The sequence below is a fragment of the Rutidosis leptorrhynchoides genome, chromosome 5, assembly GCF_046630445.1.
Source record: "Rutidosis leptorrhynchoides isolate AG116_Rl617_1_P2 chromosome 5, CSIRO_AGI_Rlap_v1, whole genome shotgun sequence".
Lineage (NCBI taxonomy): Eukaryota > Viridiplantae > Streptophyta > Magnoliopsida > Asterales > Asteraceae > Rutidosis > Rutidosis leptorrhynchoides.
In genome coordinates, this window is record NC_092337.1 from 154,092,698 (window position 1) to 154,113,661 (window position 20,964).

Genomic DNA, 20,964 nt, shown 5'->3' on the forward strand with positions numbered 1-20,964 from the left:
AATATACATTTAGTAGTTTAGTACCACAAAAAAGGGGTCATAATATATATAAAAATATAGTAGTTTAGTACCACAAAAAAGGGTCCTAATATAACTATATGTTAACTTATTACCACAAAAAAGCGTCCTAACAAGTCATATGAGTTTCGAATATCCGGTTCGGGTATTCGGGTCCATTTCGGATTTTGGGCCAGGTTATAGTAATTGGGCCTTTCCAGGTCGGTTCAGATAATTGGGCCTTTCCAGGCCAGTTTAGATATTTGGACCTTTTGGGCCAGATTATGTTAATTGGGCCTTTCCAGGCCAGTTCAGATAATTAGGCTTTTTGGGCCAGGTTATGGTAATTGGGCCTTTGCAAGCCAGTTCAGATAATTGGGCCTTTTGTGCCCGGTTATGCTAATTGGGCTTGTCACCACGTTTAAGCTTACTGGGCCTTTCGGGCCTGCTTCAGCTATTTAGGCCTTTTGGGCCCTGTTCGGATCCAGTTTTCTTTTGATTGCATCAATTTATTATTCATTGCAATTACAATAATTTTAAAATTTTAAATTACAAAACAAATATTAAATATAAATTATAATATTGATCACCACATGATTACATTTAGAGTAAGTTATATTGTTTCAATAATAATTAAATCACGACAGGACAAATCATTGTTTCAAACACACCAACACATACATCGTATCAACAAATTGTTTCAAACACAAACATTCATTAATAAACCGGCTCACATTAACAAACACAAAAACTCTTCAACCCTTCACCATCCAATCTTGATCAATCCACACGTACCAACTACAAATTAAATCATCCATGTATAAGCATAAAGGTGCACATTATAAAAATTAATCTTAATTATTACAAATTTAACAAGGACATACCTCGATTAACTGAGCAGGCCAAGCAATAGACATACTAGTGATGTCATGAATGCATTTCAAATAATCATATGGCCTAAACAAAGCTTCATCTTTTTTAATGGTCACCTGAACATGGACCTCACACCAACCATGTTCAAGTTCTGTTCCATTAAGAACCGTATTTGGATCAACACTTCTCAACCTTCCTATTGCTACCTTCTCGAAGTTTGTAAGGTTTTTTACATAAACTTCCTTTTCGACCTAAAATTTAGTTGTCAAAAAAACATTTATGAACGCTAAAAGGGTAGAAAAACAGTAAGCTATTAAATTGAAACATACCCATAAATGGTGATCACCCGAACCATTAGCATGAACACGCGAACCATCATTCTGAGCACCCGGACCATTATTCTTCTCGGCTTTTAATCTTGCATTTTCTTCTTTAAGTTGTGTATTTCTAGACATCAACTGAGCATTTACTTTGCTAACAGCTAATCGACTAGGTCCTGCACCCCACAAATGATTGGCGCAAACACCAAGTCCGTACATTTCTGCAGTACCATTTTTAGCTTTACCCATTACCGTGGCAAAAACGTCATCTGGTCCAGGTACATCAGTTGCACCATCACCGAGTTTCTCAGTTAGGTCTTTCATTTTTTCCTGCATAAAAAAGATAGTAAATCATTTATATTTGATTCAATAATATGACCAGTATATATACAGGAGATGGCATCGATATACATGGAAAATTGCCAACTAATTTGTGAGCTATACAAAGGATAACTATCATATTATAATTCTACTCTGATATTCGATATATGCAATGCCTAATCACAGTATAGCCCAATCACAGTATATGCAATGCTTACCCTTGTAACTATTAAATTAAAGATATGGTTAATAGTTATTTTCTTTTATCTCCGACCTAAAAGTATACTTCAAATGAAATAAAAACCTCACAAGTGGTTTATGGTGATTAACATATATATAAATATACATCTACTGATATCATGTGTAGGATATATTTGATCTACTTTTGTAAAATTACTTACAAAGACACGAGCAGCTTCACCTTCACCGATTTTGTAACATTCCTTAAACATATCCACCCTAGTTGGCTCTCTTCCCAACTTCACCTACAATGAGTAAAACCAAGGTAACTATTAACGATGTATATTTAAAAGCTATACGTACTATATAAATAATTCTCCCATGATATATTACCTTCAGTTCTTCACGAATTCTTGCAAAACTTTTTTTCCCCGTCATTTGTGACAACTTCTTTTTAGCCCTATTGTCTTTGTTTTTTCCGGTCATCTCCTGAACAAGAAAAGAGTGGTCAGTATTTGAGGAGATCAAATCATGATGGTTAGTCTATCTACATGAAAGTGTAAGAATATATCATACCATCACATCATCTCTGGTCCAATATTCAAGAAGTCTTCTCCAGTGTCTTTTGGTTAGTTGTAGAGGTGGTGACTTTAATAGCTCCTCCATTGGTTTAGACGGGTCAAAGTAACATTCCTTAACTCTCGACCTCCAATTTTTCATCTTGCGCCCATATGATTGGAGTATCCACGAATTAGTAGTTGGTGGAAAATCAAACTTTGTCTACAAATTAAAAAAAAAAAAAAAAAAAAAAAACATATAAATCACATGCATGAGAACAAAAAAAAACACATATTATCACACAGATTTTAAAATATGTACCCTTAAGAACTTCAACAACTTATCCTTCTTTTCGGGTTTAACTTTGTTCCACGGTCTATAAATTGGACAATACTGGTAACTCCGCGATAAGTGACCAAGAAAATGGGTAAATTGACTACTGTTTGCACCAATTGGCTGGCCATGTTCATTAAAAGTAATAGGAAGTCGAACATGTGGCTTTTGCATATAAATCTGCCGCATAAGAGTCGGTCCTCTCGACTGATTATCTACAAAATATGTGCACTTGATTTACAACTGATACACTAAACAAGAAACAATATAAATCGAATAAACAAACCAAATTAGAAAAAGAAAAAATAACCTGGTTCAGTTTCTTCATTCACACATGAACCTTCTTCAGGTTGTTCATGTAGTACTTCAGTTAGTTGTACTTCAGTTTGTTGTAGTTCACCTTGTTGACGATGCTCTTCAAAATCTTCATCATAGCTTGTGTAATTATCGTATTCTTCATTTTGTCGTTGTGCATCATCCTCGGGCTCCGTATCTTCATCTTGCAGTTGAAGACGACCCAGACCTCTACCTTCTTCTTGGCCGACTCGTTGAACTTTACTTTTACTTAACCTCGGCCTTTTATCACTTACATGGCCCTTTTGAGACTTGGATTTTGAGGATGATTCTTTGGAGACATGAGGTGCACTAACTCGTTTTCTGATGGTATTGGGAGTAACAAACTAGCGTTTTCTCATGGTATTAGCCTCAACCTGTTGAGAGGATCTAAGTGAAGACTTTTTGATTCCTTCAATTGCCATAATCTACAAGAATGTAAAGAACAATAATGAGCAATTATATCAAATAACGCAACAGAGTTATAAACAATTTTATATACAGAGTAGTTAGGAACAATTAAAATTACAGAATCGTTAATCCATTTTCGTGAAAAAAGATATACAGTTTGGTGAAAAAATATATACAGTTCTTGTGAAAAAAGATACATGTGTTCGATCTTGTGAAAAAAGATATCTGTGTTCTTTGAGAGTTAGTTATCTGTTCTTTGAATTGGTGAAAAAAGAGATAAGTGAGTTGTTCAAAAACCTTTTAACTAGCTAACCCCAATTTGATTTGGCGCACAAACTAGTTTGGATCCATCCACACCAAAACAATCTAAATTACCTATTTTACCCTTGTAAATAGTACATTGACTTACTAGTAGTTTAAGAGTAAAATAGGAAGTTTGTATTATTTTAGAGTGGATGGATCAAATGCTAGTGTGGAAAGATCACCTCCCAAATTTTGGAGGTGAAATTTGAATTTACCCAAATTTGGGAGGTGATGTTTGAATTTACGATCAGGTTCAAAATTTGGGTCCGAAATCCGTGATATTTGGCGGTTTCTTTTGAGAGGGTAAGTTTTGGTGAAAATTAATTGAGGCCGTATAACTTCTCTATTATCTAGCTATTACTGGTAATTAATTTATAAACTTTATAGAATAAATGTACACGAAATTAATTTAATTATTCATAAAATGTATTTTTTAAAAAATATATCATAATTTATCGTAATTTAACATCGTTTATCCACTACAAGAAAAATGGTCCTATAGGACCCCCAATTTGGTCATATAAAGCCACTTTATAGGACCTTTGGGCTTGATAGGACCTACCAATGGGGGTTGTATCTAACGCGGTCATATAAAGTATTGAAATTAAAAAGTGTCCTAAAAGGTCATAAGATTATGAAATCAATGATCAGATCCTATAATATGATTAACAACCACATAGAAATGTCCTTTAAAATACATATTGGGAGACTTTTTTTGAGAATAAGACATACAAAAGGGTCCCAAAACGTAAAAATATATTACATTAATACCAACAAAAGGGTTCTAATAAAATTTTATATTTCTTTAGGAATAACAAAAATGGTCCCATTATAAGTATATAGTATGTTAGTACCCAAATAAGAGTCCTATTATAAACAAAATACTATATTAGTACGAATAAAAAGGGTTCTAATATAACGATATACTAGTTTAGTACCAAGAAAAAATGTCTTAAAAAGTAAGATTTACTACAATAGTATTACAAAATAAGGTCCAAATATGCACAAATACTATTTTAGTACCACATAAAGGGTCCTTATGATATTATTTCAAGTTTAATATAACCCAATTATAAGTCCTAACAAGTCATAGTAGTTTCGGTTGTGATTTCAAATATTCGGATCCAGTTCGGACATTCGGATCCGGTTCAAAAATTAGGGTCCGGTTCAGCAATTCGGGTCTAGTTCGAATATTCGGTCGAGTTCAGATATTCAAGTTCAGTTCGGTTAGGATATTTGGGTCCGGATCCAATTTTCGGGTTTTGGGCGATTTTTTTAAATGCGATTTATATTTGATATAATTTTAGATAGATACCCAATTAATAGTAAAATAATTTTACATTAAAAAACAAATGTGAAATAAAACATAATTAAATTCCAATAAATTATTCTCATAACATAAAAAACACTAAACATAAATAATCCAACATATAAAGACTTCAAATAACATTTGACAAAAATGAATAATTAACGAAAAGCAACGTGTAACGTTCTAGGTCGACACCTATCTTCAAAAATCCTCACGTACCACCTACAAATAAACCATTCATGTACACGTTATATAAAAAAAAATTAAATCTTAATTATTACAAGTGTAACAAGGACATACCGAGATAAACGTACAAGGACAAGCAATAGACACACCAAGGGCATACCGAGCTGAAAAACAAAAACATACATGTAGAGAGGCAATTGCAATAAGAAAACCTAGCACGCCCACACATACTGGCACAAACTAAAGCAACGAAAAAAAATAACTGAATTCAAGAAAAACAAAAGTTCAGTAAGAGATATGTTTAGATGAAGAAAATTTAAACCACAAAATCAAAAAGTAAGCGTGTGAAAATTACAAGAAAATAAGATTAGAAATCATTACACAATGCTAGGAATAATTTCTTAGAAAAAGGGTAAACTTACTTGTTATAATACATGTGCAACCTTTTTGATGGAAAATAATGCAAGAACAAGAATGTGTGCAAGGAAACTACATTGCTCCCGAGTTAAAACTGATGTACATATCCCATAATTTATTACATAAGAAATCCTTTCCAACAAAAGACAACCCTCTTTCAAATGTTCTGTCAAGTCAAGCAGAAAAAAGGAACTTGGATGAGTATAAAACAGCCAAAACACAGGTAACAAAGTATTGAAATACTCTAATTTATTGGGCAACCAACGAATGGGCCGGAGTTTAAGTTCACCACTTTTGAAGATCAAAGATAGAACCGGTTTTTTTCCCTTTAAATTAAAGAGTCCAACAATGAAAAAGATGGAGGCTTTTGGGTCATGAACTTTGGGTTGGGGGCAAAATAAAATAATCTAAATTTTTAGGCCTAAAATTTGCTGATCCACTGGGGCATGCACCCCCGGCTCAGCTATTTCCGCCCCTGGTCATAAGTGCAACGTCTACAACAAAGATTACACATTCGACGGTACAATTACTAACCTACTTAGAGCACAATCATTAAGCATGAATCGTACATAGTAAACGCTGTAAAACACTATCTAAGTGATTCATAACCATGATCAGATGAAAACCATAAAATATAAAGTAACTAAAGTCTAAAGTACAATTTTGTAACAAAAATCATATAATTCGTCGATTTACTTCAAATACTACACAATCATCACTAATCACTAACACTTGCACGTTCAATCTATGTACATACTTAACCACAAGATATGATACATAATCTAATCATATTCAGATCCAAATAAAAATTAATAAAACTTGCAAAATCTTGAAAAGCATGGTGTGTCTATATTATAGGCCTTTAGGCAAAAAAAATAAATTCAATTTACCGTAGAATTATACTACATGTTTTGAAAGAACACACACAAAAAGAAGCACTAAAAACGGAATCTAAGAATGAGTCTTCAAATAAAAACATAAATCCAAATCTAAGATGATGCAAATTAGTAGCAACAGGCTGAAATATTGAACATATATTAGATAAAAAATTGATTGTGTTTAAAAGACCGAATCTTGTAAATCATATAGTCGCATACAACAAAAAAAATATGAGTTCAATAATACCATAAAATTAAGTTTATGGATAACAATAATCTGCAAAGTCATAAGCTTTTTTGAAAATCAACGATCACAAACCTCTAATCGACAAATCTTACTTCTTCAAAACTGATGCCGATGGATAGGTTTCGTTACATTGATTGAGTCTGAAATTAAGTAAACCAAAAATCGATTCATCAACATCAAGAGCACAAATAACCCTGTCGCGAAATAGGAGAATGGATCGTTAAACATCATTAAATCAAAACAAATGGCTGCCGATTATAGCATAGTTTTTATCAATTATAGTGAGGGTTTTATATTGTGGATTGTTGGGGATATTATCAGAGAAATTGACGAGTTTAGTTTTTGTAGGAAAAGGTGGAAGTTATTAAACCTAACAATTGGGGAAGTGAATGAACGACCGCTAATCTGGTCAATAATTCCTTTTTTTTTTTAATGTACTCCGTATATTTTTAAGATTAAATAAAGGAATTTCGTGAACTCCTAAAATTTTGGATCTGGAAACCGTTCTGCAATTAAATCTCACGATTAAGTTATTTTAATCTTAAGATCCAAAATCTTGCTTTTATATTAGAAAGCACAATTATGACAATGTTGGTTAATTGTAAAATTTATTAGACGTATGTATTGATATAAACATAAGGTTGTAGTTTATTAATTTTTTTATTATATAAAATCTTAAAGTAATGTATAAAAAAATAGTTTTATCTTACGAATCAAGTATCGTCAGACCACTAAGATTTAAATTATGATTGAATAATGATCAAATCTTATACTCGTAGTAATAAGTTTCAATGCTTAAATTGAGAAAACTCGGCCGGAATTTGAATTCACGAGGGTGTAAAACAATCAATCGGATTGATTTACTCAATCGGATTCAGTAAATTAATATTTAATAGTGTTGAGCTCCGGTGACTGACCGGAGTTCAAATTAAATGCTTATTGACATTTGTTGTATGATGTAATTTTTACAGAGTAACATTGTTGTAATTGTGATTGTATAATGATGCCAATAGATGACCCATGGAGGTGTATTTATAGGCGCCAAAAGTTTTTTAGAGGGAATGATGACGTGACACATGTCTCATTCATGATCGTAACTAATTATCGTAACAAAATTTCCTGGATTTACTGGCTGACGTTGCTCAAATGCTTCACTCATGTGCAGCTGTCTAGATATTTGGATATTCGTGTGTAGGCTAACGGGTAACCTACACATTTGACCAAGTTGAATGGCTTATGTGAGATAACATTCTTAAATCTTCAAGTGTTTCTTTAAGGTATCTTTCACTCGGTTATCTTCTAGACGGCTCGTGTCTTCTATCCGGTAGGCAGTTCTAGTACCAAATGTTCTATTTGTCTGGGATCTTGCTTCTAGCCGGTGACGGCTTTTGATAGTAAAAAGGGCTTTGTTTCTTTAAATGTATATAATTTACATGATATGACTTATTTGATACGAATTGAATATCGGTATCATTACTTTACATTGAAAATATTGATACAAAAATGTGTAATTAAATATAAATATTTCGGGTTAATAGGTTTATTTGTAAGTTCTTTAAAGGGGTATCACAAATTCATGGGTCGATATTTAGCCCACATCGGTTATGGTATATCCATGATCCGTATGCAACCCTTCAACATGAATAAAATTTCAACAACCAATACTTACGGGTCACGAGTACATATTTTTACATTTACCTATTAATCACGGGCGCAAGTACATTAGGTCACGAGATTTCCCCCCTCCAATTAACGTCCATGATTAACTATTAAGACATGGAGAGAATGTTTGGTAATTTGCATAACTTAGCACTTGACAACTCATCATAATTAGGCTCTAATTAATCAAAAAATTACACATAATCTTAGTTTAATCATAAGAGGACAAATCAACCTAACCATTCACTGAAAAAGACTTCATTATCTTCGGTTTTTCCACCTTTGTTGATGTCGTTGCTTCACTCCACCTGCGAGCGATTTGCTTTGGTGGATTGCATCACATGTCACTTCCCGACATTGCCCCAACTGGTAAAACTCATCGTTTACTTTGTATTGATGTTTTGGTGTCGGGCGCGGTTTGATGGTTTATGTAGCAGTATAGAGTGATTTTCTTGGTTAGGTTGAATTTATGGTTTGGAGTGAAAGTCAACTGTCAAGGTCTTGGTTATTTTTATGTCTTTTGTGTCAAGTGTTTTTACCACTCTCGGTAATTTTCATTTCTTATGTGCCGGGTAATAACAAGAATCAACAAATGTGGACGAAAACATAGATTCAAGGCACGAAGATTGAAGAATTCGACGAGTTCATTAACGAGATTTGAGTTTGTCTATACCGATTTCATGTTTCTTAGCATACTTTTGAGTTCATCGGGCTTTCTTTTTTGTGTCTCTTGTTAAATTTGTTTTTTTTCGAGAACGTTTTCTATTCTATAAAAGTTTTCGTTATTTTTGTAAAAAAAAGATAAAAGATCTAAATAATTTGCATTTTTTTTCAACAACACTCAATGCCGTATAAGTGGTGTATGGGGACGTGAAATGTAGAGAATCCTTCGTCTATCCGAGTCATTTCTCCTCCCAGAGTGAAAACAATCTAAAAAGTAGAGAAAGTCATCCCCTTGTCCATTCAATGGATAGAAAGATTGCATCCGAGTGAACCTCCGACCAATAAGTAGCAAACTTTTTATTAAAAATGAATAAAATTAAAAATAAAAAATAAAAAATAAAAATAAAACTGAAACACCATGAAAATGGAAAAATCAAATTTCCATGAGTTTTAAATCAACAACAATACAACAATAAAACCCAATACCACATGAGTGGTGTATGGGGGAGGTGAGATGTAGACAATCCTTCCCCTATCCGAAAATAAAGACAAGTCATTTCTCCACCCAGAGTGAAAACACTCACAAGAGTAGAGAAAGTCATCATGTCTGAAATTTAATTTAAGCTCTAAGAATCAGTCAAGTCGCCAATATATCGACGCTTGCTTTCGACTCAATAACTAGAGCCTGAAAAATGAAAAAGTAGAAAAATGAAAAAGTGAAAAAGTTAGCGCCAAGTCTATTTTTGTTTTCCCTCCGTTTCTTCCACACATTCAAGAGCTTTCTCCAAAAAAATTATAATTATTCTCCAACTTCCTATTACAATTAAACAGTATAAATCTTTTCAATTGAAATCGTATTAAAGAAATAAACAATTAAACAATCGGACAACAAATCGGAATGTGAAGGTATAACAATCCATTGGTTGGTTTTCTAGATCGAGTTAAATCGTTCGTCAAATCAATCTTTCGACGAATAAAACCAGACCGGGAACAATGAAATCCAACAAAAGGTATAAAACATTGATGGATCTTACCGCATGTGTTCGTGATGGTATGACGAGATCAGTTGTGAAACAGGTTACAAATTTTAACCGTGTACACCGTTTCTAATAATTGATAACATGATACTTAGTCTTGAATCATATTATAATTGTTACTATAGTATGATGCGTTTAGGGTGCGATTCATGGTGTTTATCGTTTATAGCATTTGTAAAGTTTGTTTTTATTATTTAATCTAATCAATTTATGGTTTGTATGCTTTATAAGTTTTTTGTGGTCAATATACGGTTGACTTATATGTACTTTATTTTTTTCTGTTGAACACTAAGCCATGTTTTATGTCATATGTTCCATGTTTATACTATCTTATATAAACAGAATTTATTATTTGCGCTTACAGACCTTTATTCTGTATGTGCAGCCATGAAAAAGAATTAGTGAGTTGATAAACTTCTCTAGGGGCATAGACCGGAACAAGTTGAACTAAAATTGGTTTGCAACATGGTTATCAGAAGGTTGTTGTTCAGCAATAGTTGCAGTCTTAGCAGCAGAAACAGTTTGCTTTGGCATCTCAGGTTTCAGTTTCAAGGTATATCTTTTTTTTTGTATATCTGATGCATATAAGTGTTTCTTATAAACCTGAATGAATGAAATAAAGTTAGTCAATAAATGGAGTTAACTGTGTATTAATTGTAGTGATGCTAGACAAAACAGGGTAATAATATATTAGGATCCATTTGAAACCACTACAAACCATTTACTCGAAATTTTTTTTTTTTTTTTTTTTTTTTTTTTGCCAATCCCCATCAGGTATCCCAAATGATCCCATTAGGGATCCTGTTCTGATCCAAAATCTATAAATGTATCAACTGATCCCCATCAGGGATCTCAAACGATCCCCATCAGGGATCCAGTCAAAGTAGATGCTTTAGCCAAATTTTGCACCTTGACCCATTTCATTCCCATTTCGACACCAAACCATATTTCATTTCAAATGTATTTAAACCACCACTTTTAACAAGTTTTTATCATAATTAAAATACTTGATATTAAACTGACCCGTTACAACACTAGGTGGCAAATTCGACCCATCTTTACAAAATGTGGTTATTTTGACCCAAATGAAAAAAAACGACAACCAAAAGGTCAAAGCATGATTCTTAGGATATCACTATCCCACCCAAGCGCCTACCAATGATATCTAGCATCTACAACTAATCCATAAGCAAGTCATCCAAAAGCACATATAACATTAAATAGCTAATCGTCCATCATACTCTTTCTTGTCCATACCGGAACCTGTAAAAAAAATTAAACAACAACGGAGTAAGCGAAAACGCTTAGTGAATACAATATGTGCTTATGAGTTAATAACATCCATAAAGATAAACAATTATCCGCATACCACCAACCAATCAAGTCATTCAATTCATATATGGTTCCCGATGCGTTCCCAACGTGAACCGAGAACCCTACCATCATATCAATCATCACAATGCGCATGTGTCTACCATGGATCCCGATGCGTTCCCAACGTGAACCGAGATCCTGCCCGATGCGTTCCCAACGTGAACCGAGCCATCATACCATCGTAATACAAACAACCGCATACCAATACCAATCTTATTAACAAGTAAACACACATTGTACTTACCTCAAATCCGAGCAATTTACGCAACAAACAAGTTTCAAGCCACTATTTAACAACAATTTATCACACATCCGGTCAAGAAGTCAACGTATCCGTCATCAAGCACAAATCCACCTAATAATAAGCATATACATACACAAATATCACAATTCATTCATATTTGGTCAAACAATACCGACTACACTAAGATTAACCATTTTAATTCATAAGCCCATTTTAATATCTTTTTAGCTATTTTCAAGACTTATAACCATAATAAGTCTTTCAAATTCATCTAAAACCCACTTCTAAACTTACTTGACTCATAAAACCCATTTTGACAATTTCTAAACAAGAACACGAGACTTACAATTTGCAAGTCTTCAATCTGAACACCAAAATCACACTAAGTCTTGACTTACCCATGTAATAGTAAAAACTTAGATTTTGACCCAAAACAATTTTACAAGTTTACTAGCTTAGTTTGACTAGTTCATCTTCTTAACAAAACCCATTTCATGAACCCTAACCCTAAATTCGAATTAGGGTTTCTAAGTAACCAAAACCTTGATTACTAACAACAATAACACCATCTAGACTCAAAAACCCAACCAAAAAGCATAATTTAATCATACCTCAAGTTAGGGTTTCAAACCCTAAATTAATTCAATGAAGATGAAGAAGATGGAAGAAACAAGACTTCTAATGGTGCTAGCAAGTATTGGCAAGGTTGATTCTACCCAAAAGCTCAATTGCATGAAAGGATTTCAAAGATCTTGAGCTTGCTCTCTCTCAATTTCGTCACCCTCAAGAACACCCACACACACACTAAAATTCTGCACTAATGAGAAAATGAGTGTTTAGACTTATGTAGAGACTTGCTATATGTATAATTACCCTTTTACCCTTCCCCACTTAAGCTTTTTACAAAAATAGGTCCTTACCTAGTCAAATGTGGGTCAAACAACTAATATAACAATAAATTACACCTAATAAAAATTAGGCTGTTACACCATTGGTACAAATCAATGCGTCTAAAGACAACAACAACTGAATTAATAATTTGATTAGCCTCCCTATTGAGAACCCTATAATTAATACTAAAAAAAAATACAGATAAAGTATATAGTTCATACGCTAAGACGTCTTAAGTTCACACGTGAAGATTTGGGATATGTTTGTTACTTCTTATTTTAATAATTTCATAGATTGATCTTAGTGGACTTCTATCATGATTTCAAAAACTACGCTAAGGTACGCCTTATAATTTACTGCGTTTGTTATTCACGAATTTACTACTTTCATATGGTTAGTTATATTCACAACCATCATATATTATATTTGTGTATATTTATTATTTTCTGATGTATGCAGCCTGATCAAAAGGTGTGACAAATATACTTGCAGCAATAGTCCATATCTTCTGATCAAGAGGTATCTTATTGGTAAGACCTTTAACCAATTGATTTAAATGTGCAAAAATGTTTAACAATCCACAAAAAAAGTGAACATGCCTGAAACTTTGTTAATTTATCCTAGCATTTATTTCAAAATATTAGAGTAAAAAACAAATGGGTGAAATTTAACTTGCCATTGTTTGGATTACATGGTTCTTGTGATTATATTAGTGAGGTTTTATAAAATTGTACTAAGTGGTTTTCTAATTTAGTGATTTAACATGATTCTTGTGATTGTTAAAAGTAGATAGAACTGGTTAAAAAATTGTTACTCTCTCACACAAAATCTTACGTAATTATCGATGATGACGTGAATTATGTGATGTTTCACTGTGCCTTAACTCTTTTCTGTAGAGGCTTGCTGTAGTTATGCACAAGAATCTTGAAGGTCCTGCTGTTTTTAAGATGCTGAATAAGTCACTGGAAAGGAATATAAGAATTTTGATTGTGCAAATGCATGTCGTGAAAGTGGTTTTTTTTACATACTTATCAAATTGATGTTACTAAAATTATATTCTTTAATTACTTTTTTATGACATTTCTATCATATATTCTTATGTACTATCCAGGGGGAACTGGATGACGCCTTAAAACTATTCAAAGATCTTATCGTTGAGAATCCTAAGGATTTTCGGCCTTATCTTTTGTGTTCCTTTTGGGGGTGATGTGGTAAGAAAATCAACAATCACATAGTAATTTTGTAAAATTTGGTTAAATGTTTGCTGGTTAAACTGTGATATTTATTACCTAATATTACCTTTATTTATTTTTTGTTTTGTAACAAGCTACCTTCTTCATGGATGTAACTGAATTAGCTCTAGATTTGAAGGTTGTTACTATAGAGGACATAAACAAGATGGAACATTTAGCTAATACTACATTCTCTAATGAAGTGAGTTTGAAAAAGTTGAGAAAGATTCGCCATTGCGTTTTGTGAAATCTAACGATAGTGAAGACACATAGGAAGACACCATTAATAACGAAAGTCTAGCTGCCCGAGTCGATGCTTTGGAGGGCGAGGTACATTGTACATTGAATGAGCAATGCATTGCACTTTGTGATTCAAAAGCTTGGAATCATATGACCCTCCACTGAATGTTGTATGTGCTGTAAATGCCTGTGCTGATTGATAAAACAAGAACTACAGATTCTAGCACTTGAACATCTTAACCTTCATCTACTCTTGTTATGTATTTGACTTGGTGATTCCTCTAGTGATGATACTTTTAGTTTGGCTCAAAATTGTTTCTTATTGTACTAGTATTTTGTTTTGGTATTTGAACATAGATGCTCAATATTGATGTAGTATAAACATGCCTGAAGAGTACTTTTGGTTACCTTTTTTCAGTATTTTGACCTTGGTAAACATGTTTTGGTGTTTCTTATTTAGTTTTAGAGATTTAAACGTTAATGTTGTATATACATGTTTTCGATGTTTTATAAATAACCATTATTGTTAAGTATTTTGACTTTGTTCAATTGTCTTATAAACACATATTGTTAAGTATTTTGTCCTATTAAATAAACACATATTGCGACACTAAATCGTTAAATGTCTTATAAAGTTCCATTTGATGATTCACAATTAAAGTGTCCTATGAAATCATATGATATTTGGGGGCCCAACAACTCATCCGTCACATTAAAGAATCAAAGTGTCCTAAATATTTATAATGAAACGACATATATTTCACATATCCTATTAGCTTATGATATAATACGACTATGAAAAAAAATGTCCTATGATAGTTTATTTCATATGACCTTTTTATAAAGTGTCCTATTAAATTCACACATAATGCGACACTAAATCTTTAACTGTCTTATAAAGTTCCATTTGATGATTCACAATTAAAGTATCCTATGAAATCATATGATAATTATAACCCCAAAAACTCCTCCATAATATTAAATAATTAAAGTGTCTTAAAATTTTAAAATGATACAAGATAAATATCATATGTCCTGTTAGCTTATGTTATAATACGACTATGACAAATACATGTCCTATTAGAGTTTATTTCATATGACTTTTATATAAGGTGTTCTATTAAATTAACATGTAATACTACACTATGAAGTTAAATGTCTTATAAAGTACTATCTTATGGTTCACACTTAAAGTGTCCTACAAAATCATATGACCATTAAGCCAGAAAAATATCAATCAGTCATATTAAGTCTTATTATGTTCTACTATGACACGACTCACAAAAATAAACGTCCTCTAAATGTACATTTCATATGACCGTTATATAATGTGTCTTAATAACATAAATTTATAGGACATAAGTACCAAAAGTCCTAACATGATACAGTTTAATAAGACTCTCGGAAATAATTGGCCTCTAAAGATATATTTAATATGACGTTCATATTAAGTGTCCTATTACATAAACACATAATGAGACTCTATCAAATAAATGTCTTATAAGATCCTCTATTAGGATCTACTTTTTAAGTATCCTATGAAAATATATGACTATGGGACCTACTCTAAAAGCGTATCTCATAATCGGACCCTACTCTAAAAGAGTACCTCATAATAGGACCATACTCTAAAAGCGTAGCTCATAAAAGGACCTAAATATTGTTTGGTCCTATGTAAGTAGCATTTAGGACCATATTTTACTAGGTCCCAGAAAAAAAGGTCATATAGGAGCATTTTTCTTGTAGTGATCGTAATTTAACGTTGTATTATTTTAGGGTTTGGAGGTGAAATTTGAATTTACCCAAATTTGGGAGGTGCATGGTTTAGGCTTTAGGGTTTAATGTTTAGGGTTCATGCATATGGTATAATGTTCAGGGTATATGGTTTATGGTTTAGGGTTTTAGGTATAGGTAGGGTTTAGGGTTGGTATAGGGTTTATGGTTTAGGGTTTGTGGTTTAATGTGTAGGGTTTGGTTTTTGGTGGTGTGCCTAAAAGTTGGTGGTGTACGGATCATCACCCTTATGGTTTAGGGTATAGGGTTTAGGGTACATGGTTTAGTGTTTATGGTATAAGATTTAGGGTATAGGGTTTAGAGTTTTTGGTTTAGGGTTAGCGTTTAGGGTTTAGGGTTTATGATTTAATGTTTGGGGTTCAGGGTTTAGGGTTTAGGGTTTATAAACCCTAAACCCTAAACCCTAAACATTAAATCATAGACATTTAACCCTAAACCCTAATCCCTAAACCCTATACCATATACCGTAAACGTACACATTAAATCATAAACACTTAATCCTAAACCCGATACCCTAAATCCTATATCCTATATACCATAAACATTAAACCATGTACCCTAACCCTATACCTGTACGGATCATCACCCTTATGGTTAAGGGTATAGGGTTTAGGGTACATGGTTTGGTGTTTATGGTATAAGATTTAGGGTATATGGTTTAGAGTTTTTGGTTTAGAGTTAGGGTTTAGGGTTTAGGGTTAAGTGTCTATGATTTAATGTTTGGGGTTCAGGGTTTAGGGTTTATAAACCCTAAACCCTAAACCCTAAACCCTAAACCCTAAACATTAAATCATAGACACTTAACCCTAAATCCTAAACCCTAAATCCTAAACCCTAAACCCTATACCATATACCGTAAACGTACACATTAAATCATAAACACTTAATCCTAAACCAGATACCCTAAATCATATATCCTATATATACCATAAACATTAAACCATGTACCCTAACCCTATACCTGTACGGATCATCACCCTTATGGTTTAGGGTATAGGGTTTAGGGTACATGGTTTAGTGTTTATGGTATAAGATTTAGGGTATAGGGTTTAGAGTTTTTGGTTTAGGGTTTAGGGTTTATGATTTAATGTTTGGGGTTCAGGGTTTAGGGTTTATAAACCCTAAACCCTAAACCCTAAACTTTAAACCCTAAACCCTAAACAGTAAATCATAGACACTTAACCCTAAACCCTAAACCCTAAACCCTATACCATATACCGTAAACGTACACATTAAATCATAAACACTTAATCCTAAACCCGATACCCTAAATCCTATATCCTATATACCATAAACATTAAGCGGTTAACCATGTACCCTAACCCTATACCTGTACGGATCATCACCCTTATGGTTTAGGGTATAGGGTTTAGGGTACATGGTTTAGTGTTTATGGAATAAGATTTAGGGTATAGGGTTTAGAGTTTTTGGTTTAGGGTTAGGGTTAGGGTTTAGGGTTTATGATTTAATGTTTGGGATTCAGGGTTTAGGGTTTAGGGTTTATAAACCCTAAATCCTAAACCCTAAACATTAAATCATAGACACTTAACCCTAAACCCTAAACCCTATACCATATACCGTAAACGTACACATTAAATCATAAACACTTAATCCTAAACCTGATACCCTAAATCCTATATATCCTATATACCATAAACATTAAACCATGTACCATAACCCTATACCTGGCCCAAACCATAAGGGTGATGATCCGTACACCTACATTATGTATATTATTTTATATTTTATTAATTATTTGAATCTTTATCTTAAACTTATAGTATTAGATCTTATTAGATGTATCAAAATCATCATATAATAATAATAATAATAATAATAATAATAATAATAATAATAATAATAATAATAATAATAATAATAATAATAATAATTATTATTATTATTATTATTATTATTATTATTATTATTATTATTATTATTATTATTATTATTATTACTATTACTATTACTATTAACAATTTATAATAAAATCGTACGTATTTAATTGCAATTGCAATCATCATCAGTTTTTGAAGATGTGTTTGCAGATCTAAGTTAATTTCAATCATCGATTATTAATCAGTTAATACGTAATTGAAGATATAAGTTGCAATCATCGAAAAATTGGGTCAGCTTGTTTCATACGCTTTGTCCATACCCCTTAATTTTGAATCTTTGATTTTGAACCAGGTTAATTTCTTTTGTTTCATGTCCATACCCCTTAATTCTTACAGTACAATCTTTGATTTTGAACCACGTTAATTTATGTCCGATTAAATGTGTTTGTAGAATACAGGTCTATATATGATAGACTCGACTTGGATGTCCTTGTGTAGATCTTCCCCTGCATACGAAAAAGGACTTGACAAATTTATAGAACGTATTTTCTCTAAAAAGGGAAAAGATGGTCATATATATTGTCCGTGCAAATATTGTGGTAATCACAAACGGGTTGATCGGGTCCAGGCTAAAACACATTTGCTATGTGATGGGTTTTTCGAAGGTTATAAAATTCCAAATGTGTATTTCGAACCGGATGATACACCAATGTTTGAAGATGCTGATGAAGATGATATGCAAGCATTGGCCCAATGCGTCTTCAATGTGTTTGAAGATGAAGATGAAGATGAAGATGATATCCAACAAACTGAAAATCAGACTGTACTAAACTTAAATGCTAAAAAGTTTAATAAAGTATTGGAAGATGCAAAAAAAGAATTATATCCCGGCTGTAAGTTCTCTGTTCTTTCGTTCATTGTTACACTTTTCCATTCAAAATGTGTTGGAAAATGTAATGAAAAAGGATTCAGCATGATTCTTGACACAATGAGGGAAGCCTTCCCTCATGCTGCCATACCGAAGTCCTTGTATGAATTAAGGAAGATAATAAGAGATTTGGGTCTAGGTTATGAGAAAATTGATGCTTGTCCAAATTGTATGTTGTACTAGAAAGAAAACAAGGACAAAATTAAGTGTGACGTATGTCAGACCTCAAGATATAAATAAATTAATAATGATTCAAAAAATGAGTCAACCACAGAAGCTGATAATGATGGTGATTATAAAGCTAAGAAGGTTGGAGCAAAAGTGTTGCGTTATTTTCCACTCATACCATGCTTGCAAAGATTGTTTATGTCGCCTAAAACGGTCGGGTCGATGAGATGGCATGAAGAGAGTCGTACGAAAGATGGTAGATTAAGACATCCCGTAGATTCACCAGCCTGGAAAATATTCGATTATAAGAATAGTGAATTTGCTAAAGAACCTCGTAATGTGAGGCTTGGTTTTGCGAGTGATGGGTTTAACCCTTTTGGAAACATGAGTGTTTCACATAGTACATGACCTGTTGTTTTGATGCCATATAATCTACCTCCATGGTTGTGCTTGAAAAAACCTGTTCTATTCCTAAGTTTACTTATACCCGGTCCATCTGCTCCAGGTAATAATATAGATGTCTATATGCAACCTATAGTTGATGAGTTGAAAGAGTTGTGGGATACTGGAGTTAATACTTATGACGCATCAACTAAGAGTTACTTCACACTGCGTGCTTCTTTGTTATGGACGGTAAGTGACTTTCCCGCGTATACGAATTTATCGGGTTGGAGCACTAAAGGTAAATTAGCTTGTCCTTCATGCTATAAGGAAACTAGATCAACACGGTTATCAAACTCCCACAAAGAAATCTTCATGGCACATCGTCGCTGGTTGGAATCGTTGCATCCTTTCCGTATGGATAAAGATTCTTTTGATGGCACGGAAGAACGTGAAGGGCCACCGCGTAGCTTAACAGGGGAACAAGTGCTTGCGGAGCTGAAAGATTTTGAAATAAAATTTGGAAAACTTGTGAAGGATAACCCATCCTTACCATATAATTGAAAGAAGAGAAGTATTTTTTTTAGTTACCATACTGGAAAAATAACTTAATACGTCATAATATAGACGTAATGCATACTGAAAAGAATGTATGTGACAGTCTCATTGGAACGTTAATGAATATAGATGGAAAGACCAAGGATCATTTAAAAGGACGTCGTGATTTGGAAGAAATGGGTATTAGACATGAACTTCATCCAGAACCTTTATCAAATGGCAAAGTGTATTTGCCTCCTGCATGTTTCGAAATGGATAAAAAAGAAAAAGAAAAATTTTGTAATGTGCTAAAAGAGGTGAAAGTGCCAGATGGTTATGCTGCTAATATTTCTAGATGCATTCAGGTAAAACCTACTCCAAAAATATTAGGCCTAAAAAGTCACGATAATCATATTTTGATGCAGTAGTTGCTTCCCGTGGCAATAAGAAATATTTTACTGAAGCATGTGCATTCTGTTATCATGAAGTTATGTCGGTACTACAAACAATTATGCTCAAAAGTTCTTAATCCTAATGATTTATTTAACATGGAAAAAGATATTGGAAAATACTTTGTGATTTAGAAAGAATTTTTCCACCATCATTTTTTGACGTCATGATTCATCTATCGGTTCATCTAGCTTCAGAGGCCAGATTAGGGGGACCTGTTCATTACCGTTGGATGTATCCAATAGAGAGATGACCATTTATGCTGTAGTAAATTATACTCGTTTGAATACAACTTTTTTTTAATCTGATATAAACTTTTTTTGACCACTCAAGTATTTAGGTACATTAAAATCTTATGTGCGAAACAAGAGTAAACCCGAGGGTTTAATTGCAGAAGGATATTTAGCGGAAGAGTGTTTGTCATTTTGTTCTCTGTATTTAGCCAGTGATGTCGAGACCATACATAATAAGACTAGCCGAAATCATGATGATGGTGGTGATGATACTGTCTTACCAATATTTTGTATGCATGGTCGACCAATTGGTGCAACAAACGTAGTAAAACTCGGCTATGACACTTTGTCTATTGCACACTCACATGTGCTGTTCAATTGTAGTGAAATAGATTTCTTACGAACGTAAGTTAGTTAAATTTACTATGTTATGAGATTATTTTTTATATGACATTGTGTAATTTTGACGATAATGTACATTATTCTCTTTTTGTTACTTTGATTGCAGAGAGCATCTGTATATTCTTAGTCATCAAAATCCAAAAAAACGTAAGCGTGACATTCAACATATACACTTGGCGAAAGAAAAGCGTTCGAAAAAGTGGAGTACAAACAAACGGACTTGTAGT

At 33.0% G+C, this 20,964-nt stretch overlaps 1 protein-coding gene and 2 long non-coding RNA genes across 3 annotated transcripts; all 3 read right to left on the reverse strand.

Moving 5' to 3' along the window:
* Positions 1–777: 777 nt before the first annotated feature.
* LOC139849110 (uncharacterized) lies at positions 778–3,525 on the reverse strand. Its single transcript, XM_071838783.1, has 10 exons — positions 3,503–3,525; positions 3,293–3,343; positions 2,893–3,239; positions 2,571–2,797; positions 2,268–2,471; positions 2,085–2,180; positions 1,913–1,996; positions 1,200–1,520; positions 882–1,121; positions 778–795 (listed from the first exon to the last, which is right to left on the reverse strand). Exons 1-10 carry the CDS (start codon positions 3,523–3,525, stop codon positions 778–780), a joined length of 1,611 nt encoding a protein of 536 aa, XP_071694884.1.
* Positions 3,526–4,984: 1,459 nt separating this feature from the next.
* Positions 4,985–7,016, reverse strand: LOC139848314 (uncharacterized). The gene is made up of 4 exons (XR_011759909.1): positions 6,739–7,016; positions 5,547–5,707; positions 5,239–5,288; positions 4,985–5,160 (listed from the first exon to the last, which is right to left on the reverse strand). It is a non-coding gene; the product is annotated as an uncharacterized lncRNA (long non-coding RNA).
* Positions 7,017–10,342: 3,326 nt separating this feature from the next.
* LOC139850550 (uncharacterized) lies at positions 10,343–12,436 on the reverse strand. The gene is made up of 4 exons (XR_011760065.1): positions 12,255–12,436; positions 11,644–11,754; positions 11,182–11,288; positions 10,343–10,628 (listed from the first exon to the last, which is right to left on the reverse strand). It is a non-coding gene; the product is annotated as an uncharacterized lncRNA (long non-coding RNA).
* Positions 12,437–20,964: the final 8,528 nt, after the last annotated feature.

What these genes read in the sequence shown, in the direction of transcription:
- LOC139849110 (XM_071838783.1), bottom strand. Translation starts at nt 3,525, where the DNA reads ATGTATCTTTTTTCACAAGAACT. An exon ending in TATCTTTTTTCACAAGAACT is followed by an intron (nt 3,344 to 3,502) that starts GTATATATTTTT and finishes ACATTCTTGTAG; the next exon opens with ATTATGGCAATTGAAGGAAT. An exon ending in GAATGAAGAAACTGAACCAG is followed by an intron (nt 2,798 to 2,892) that starts GTTATTTTTTCT and finishes CATATTTTGTAG; the next exon opens with ATAATCAGTCGAGAGGACCG.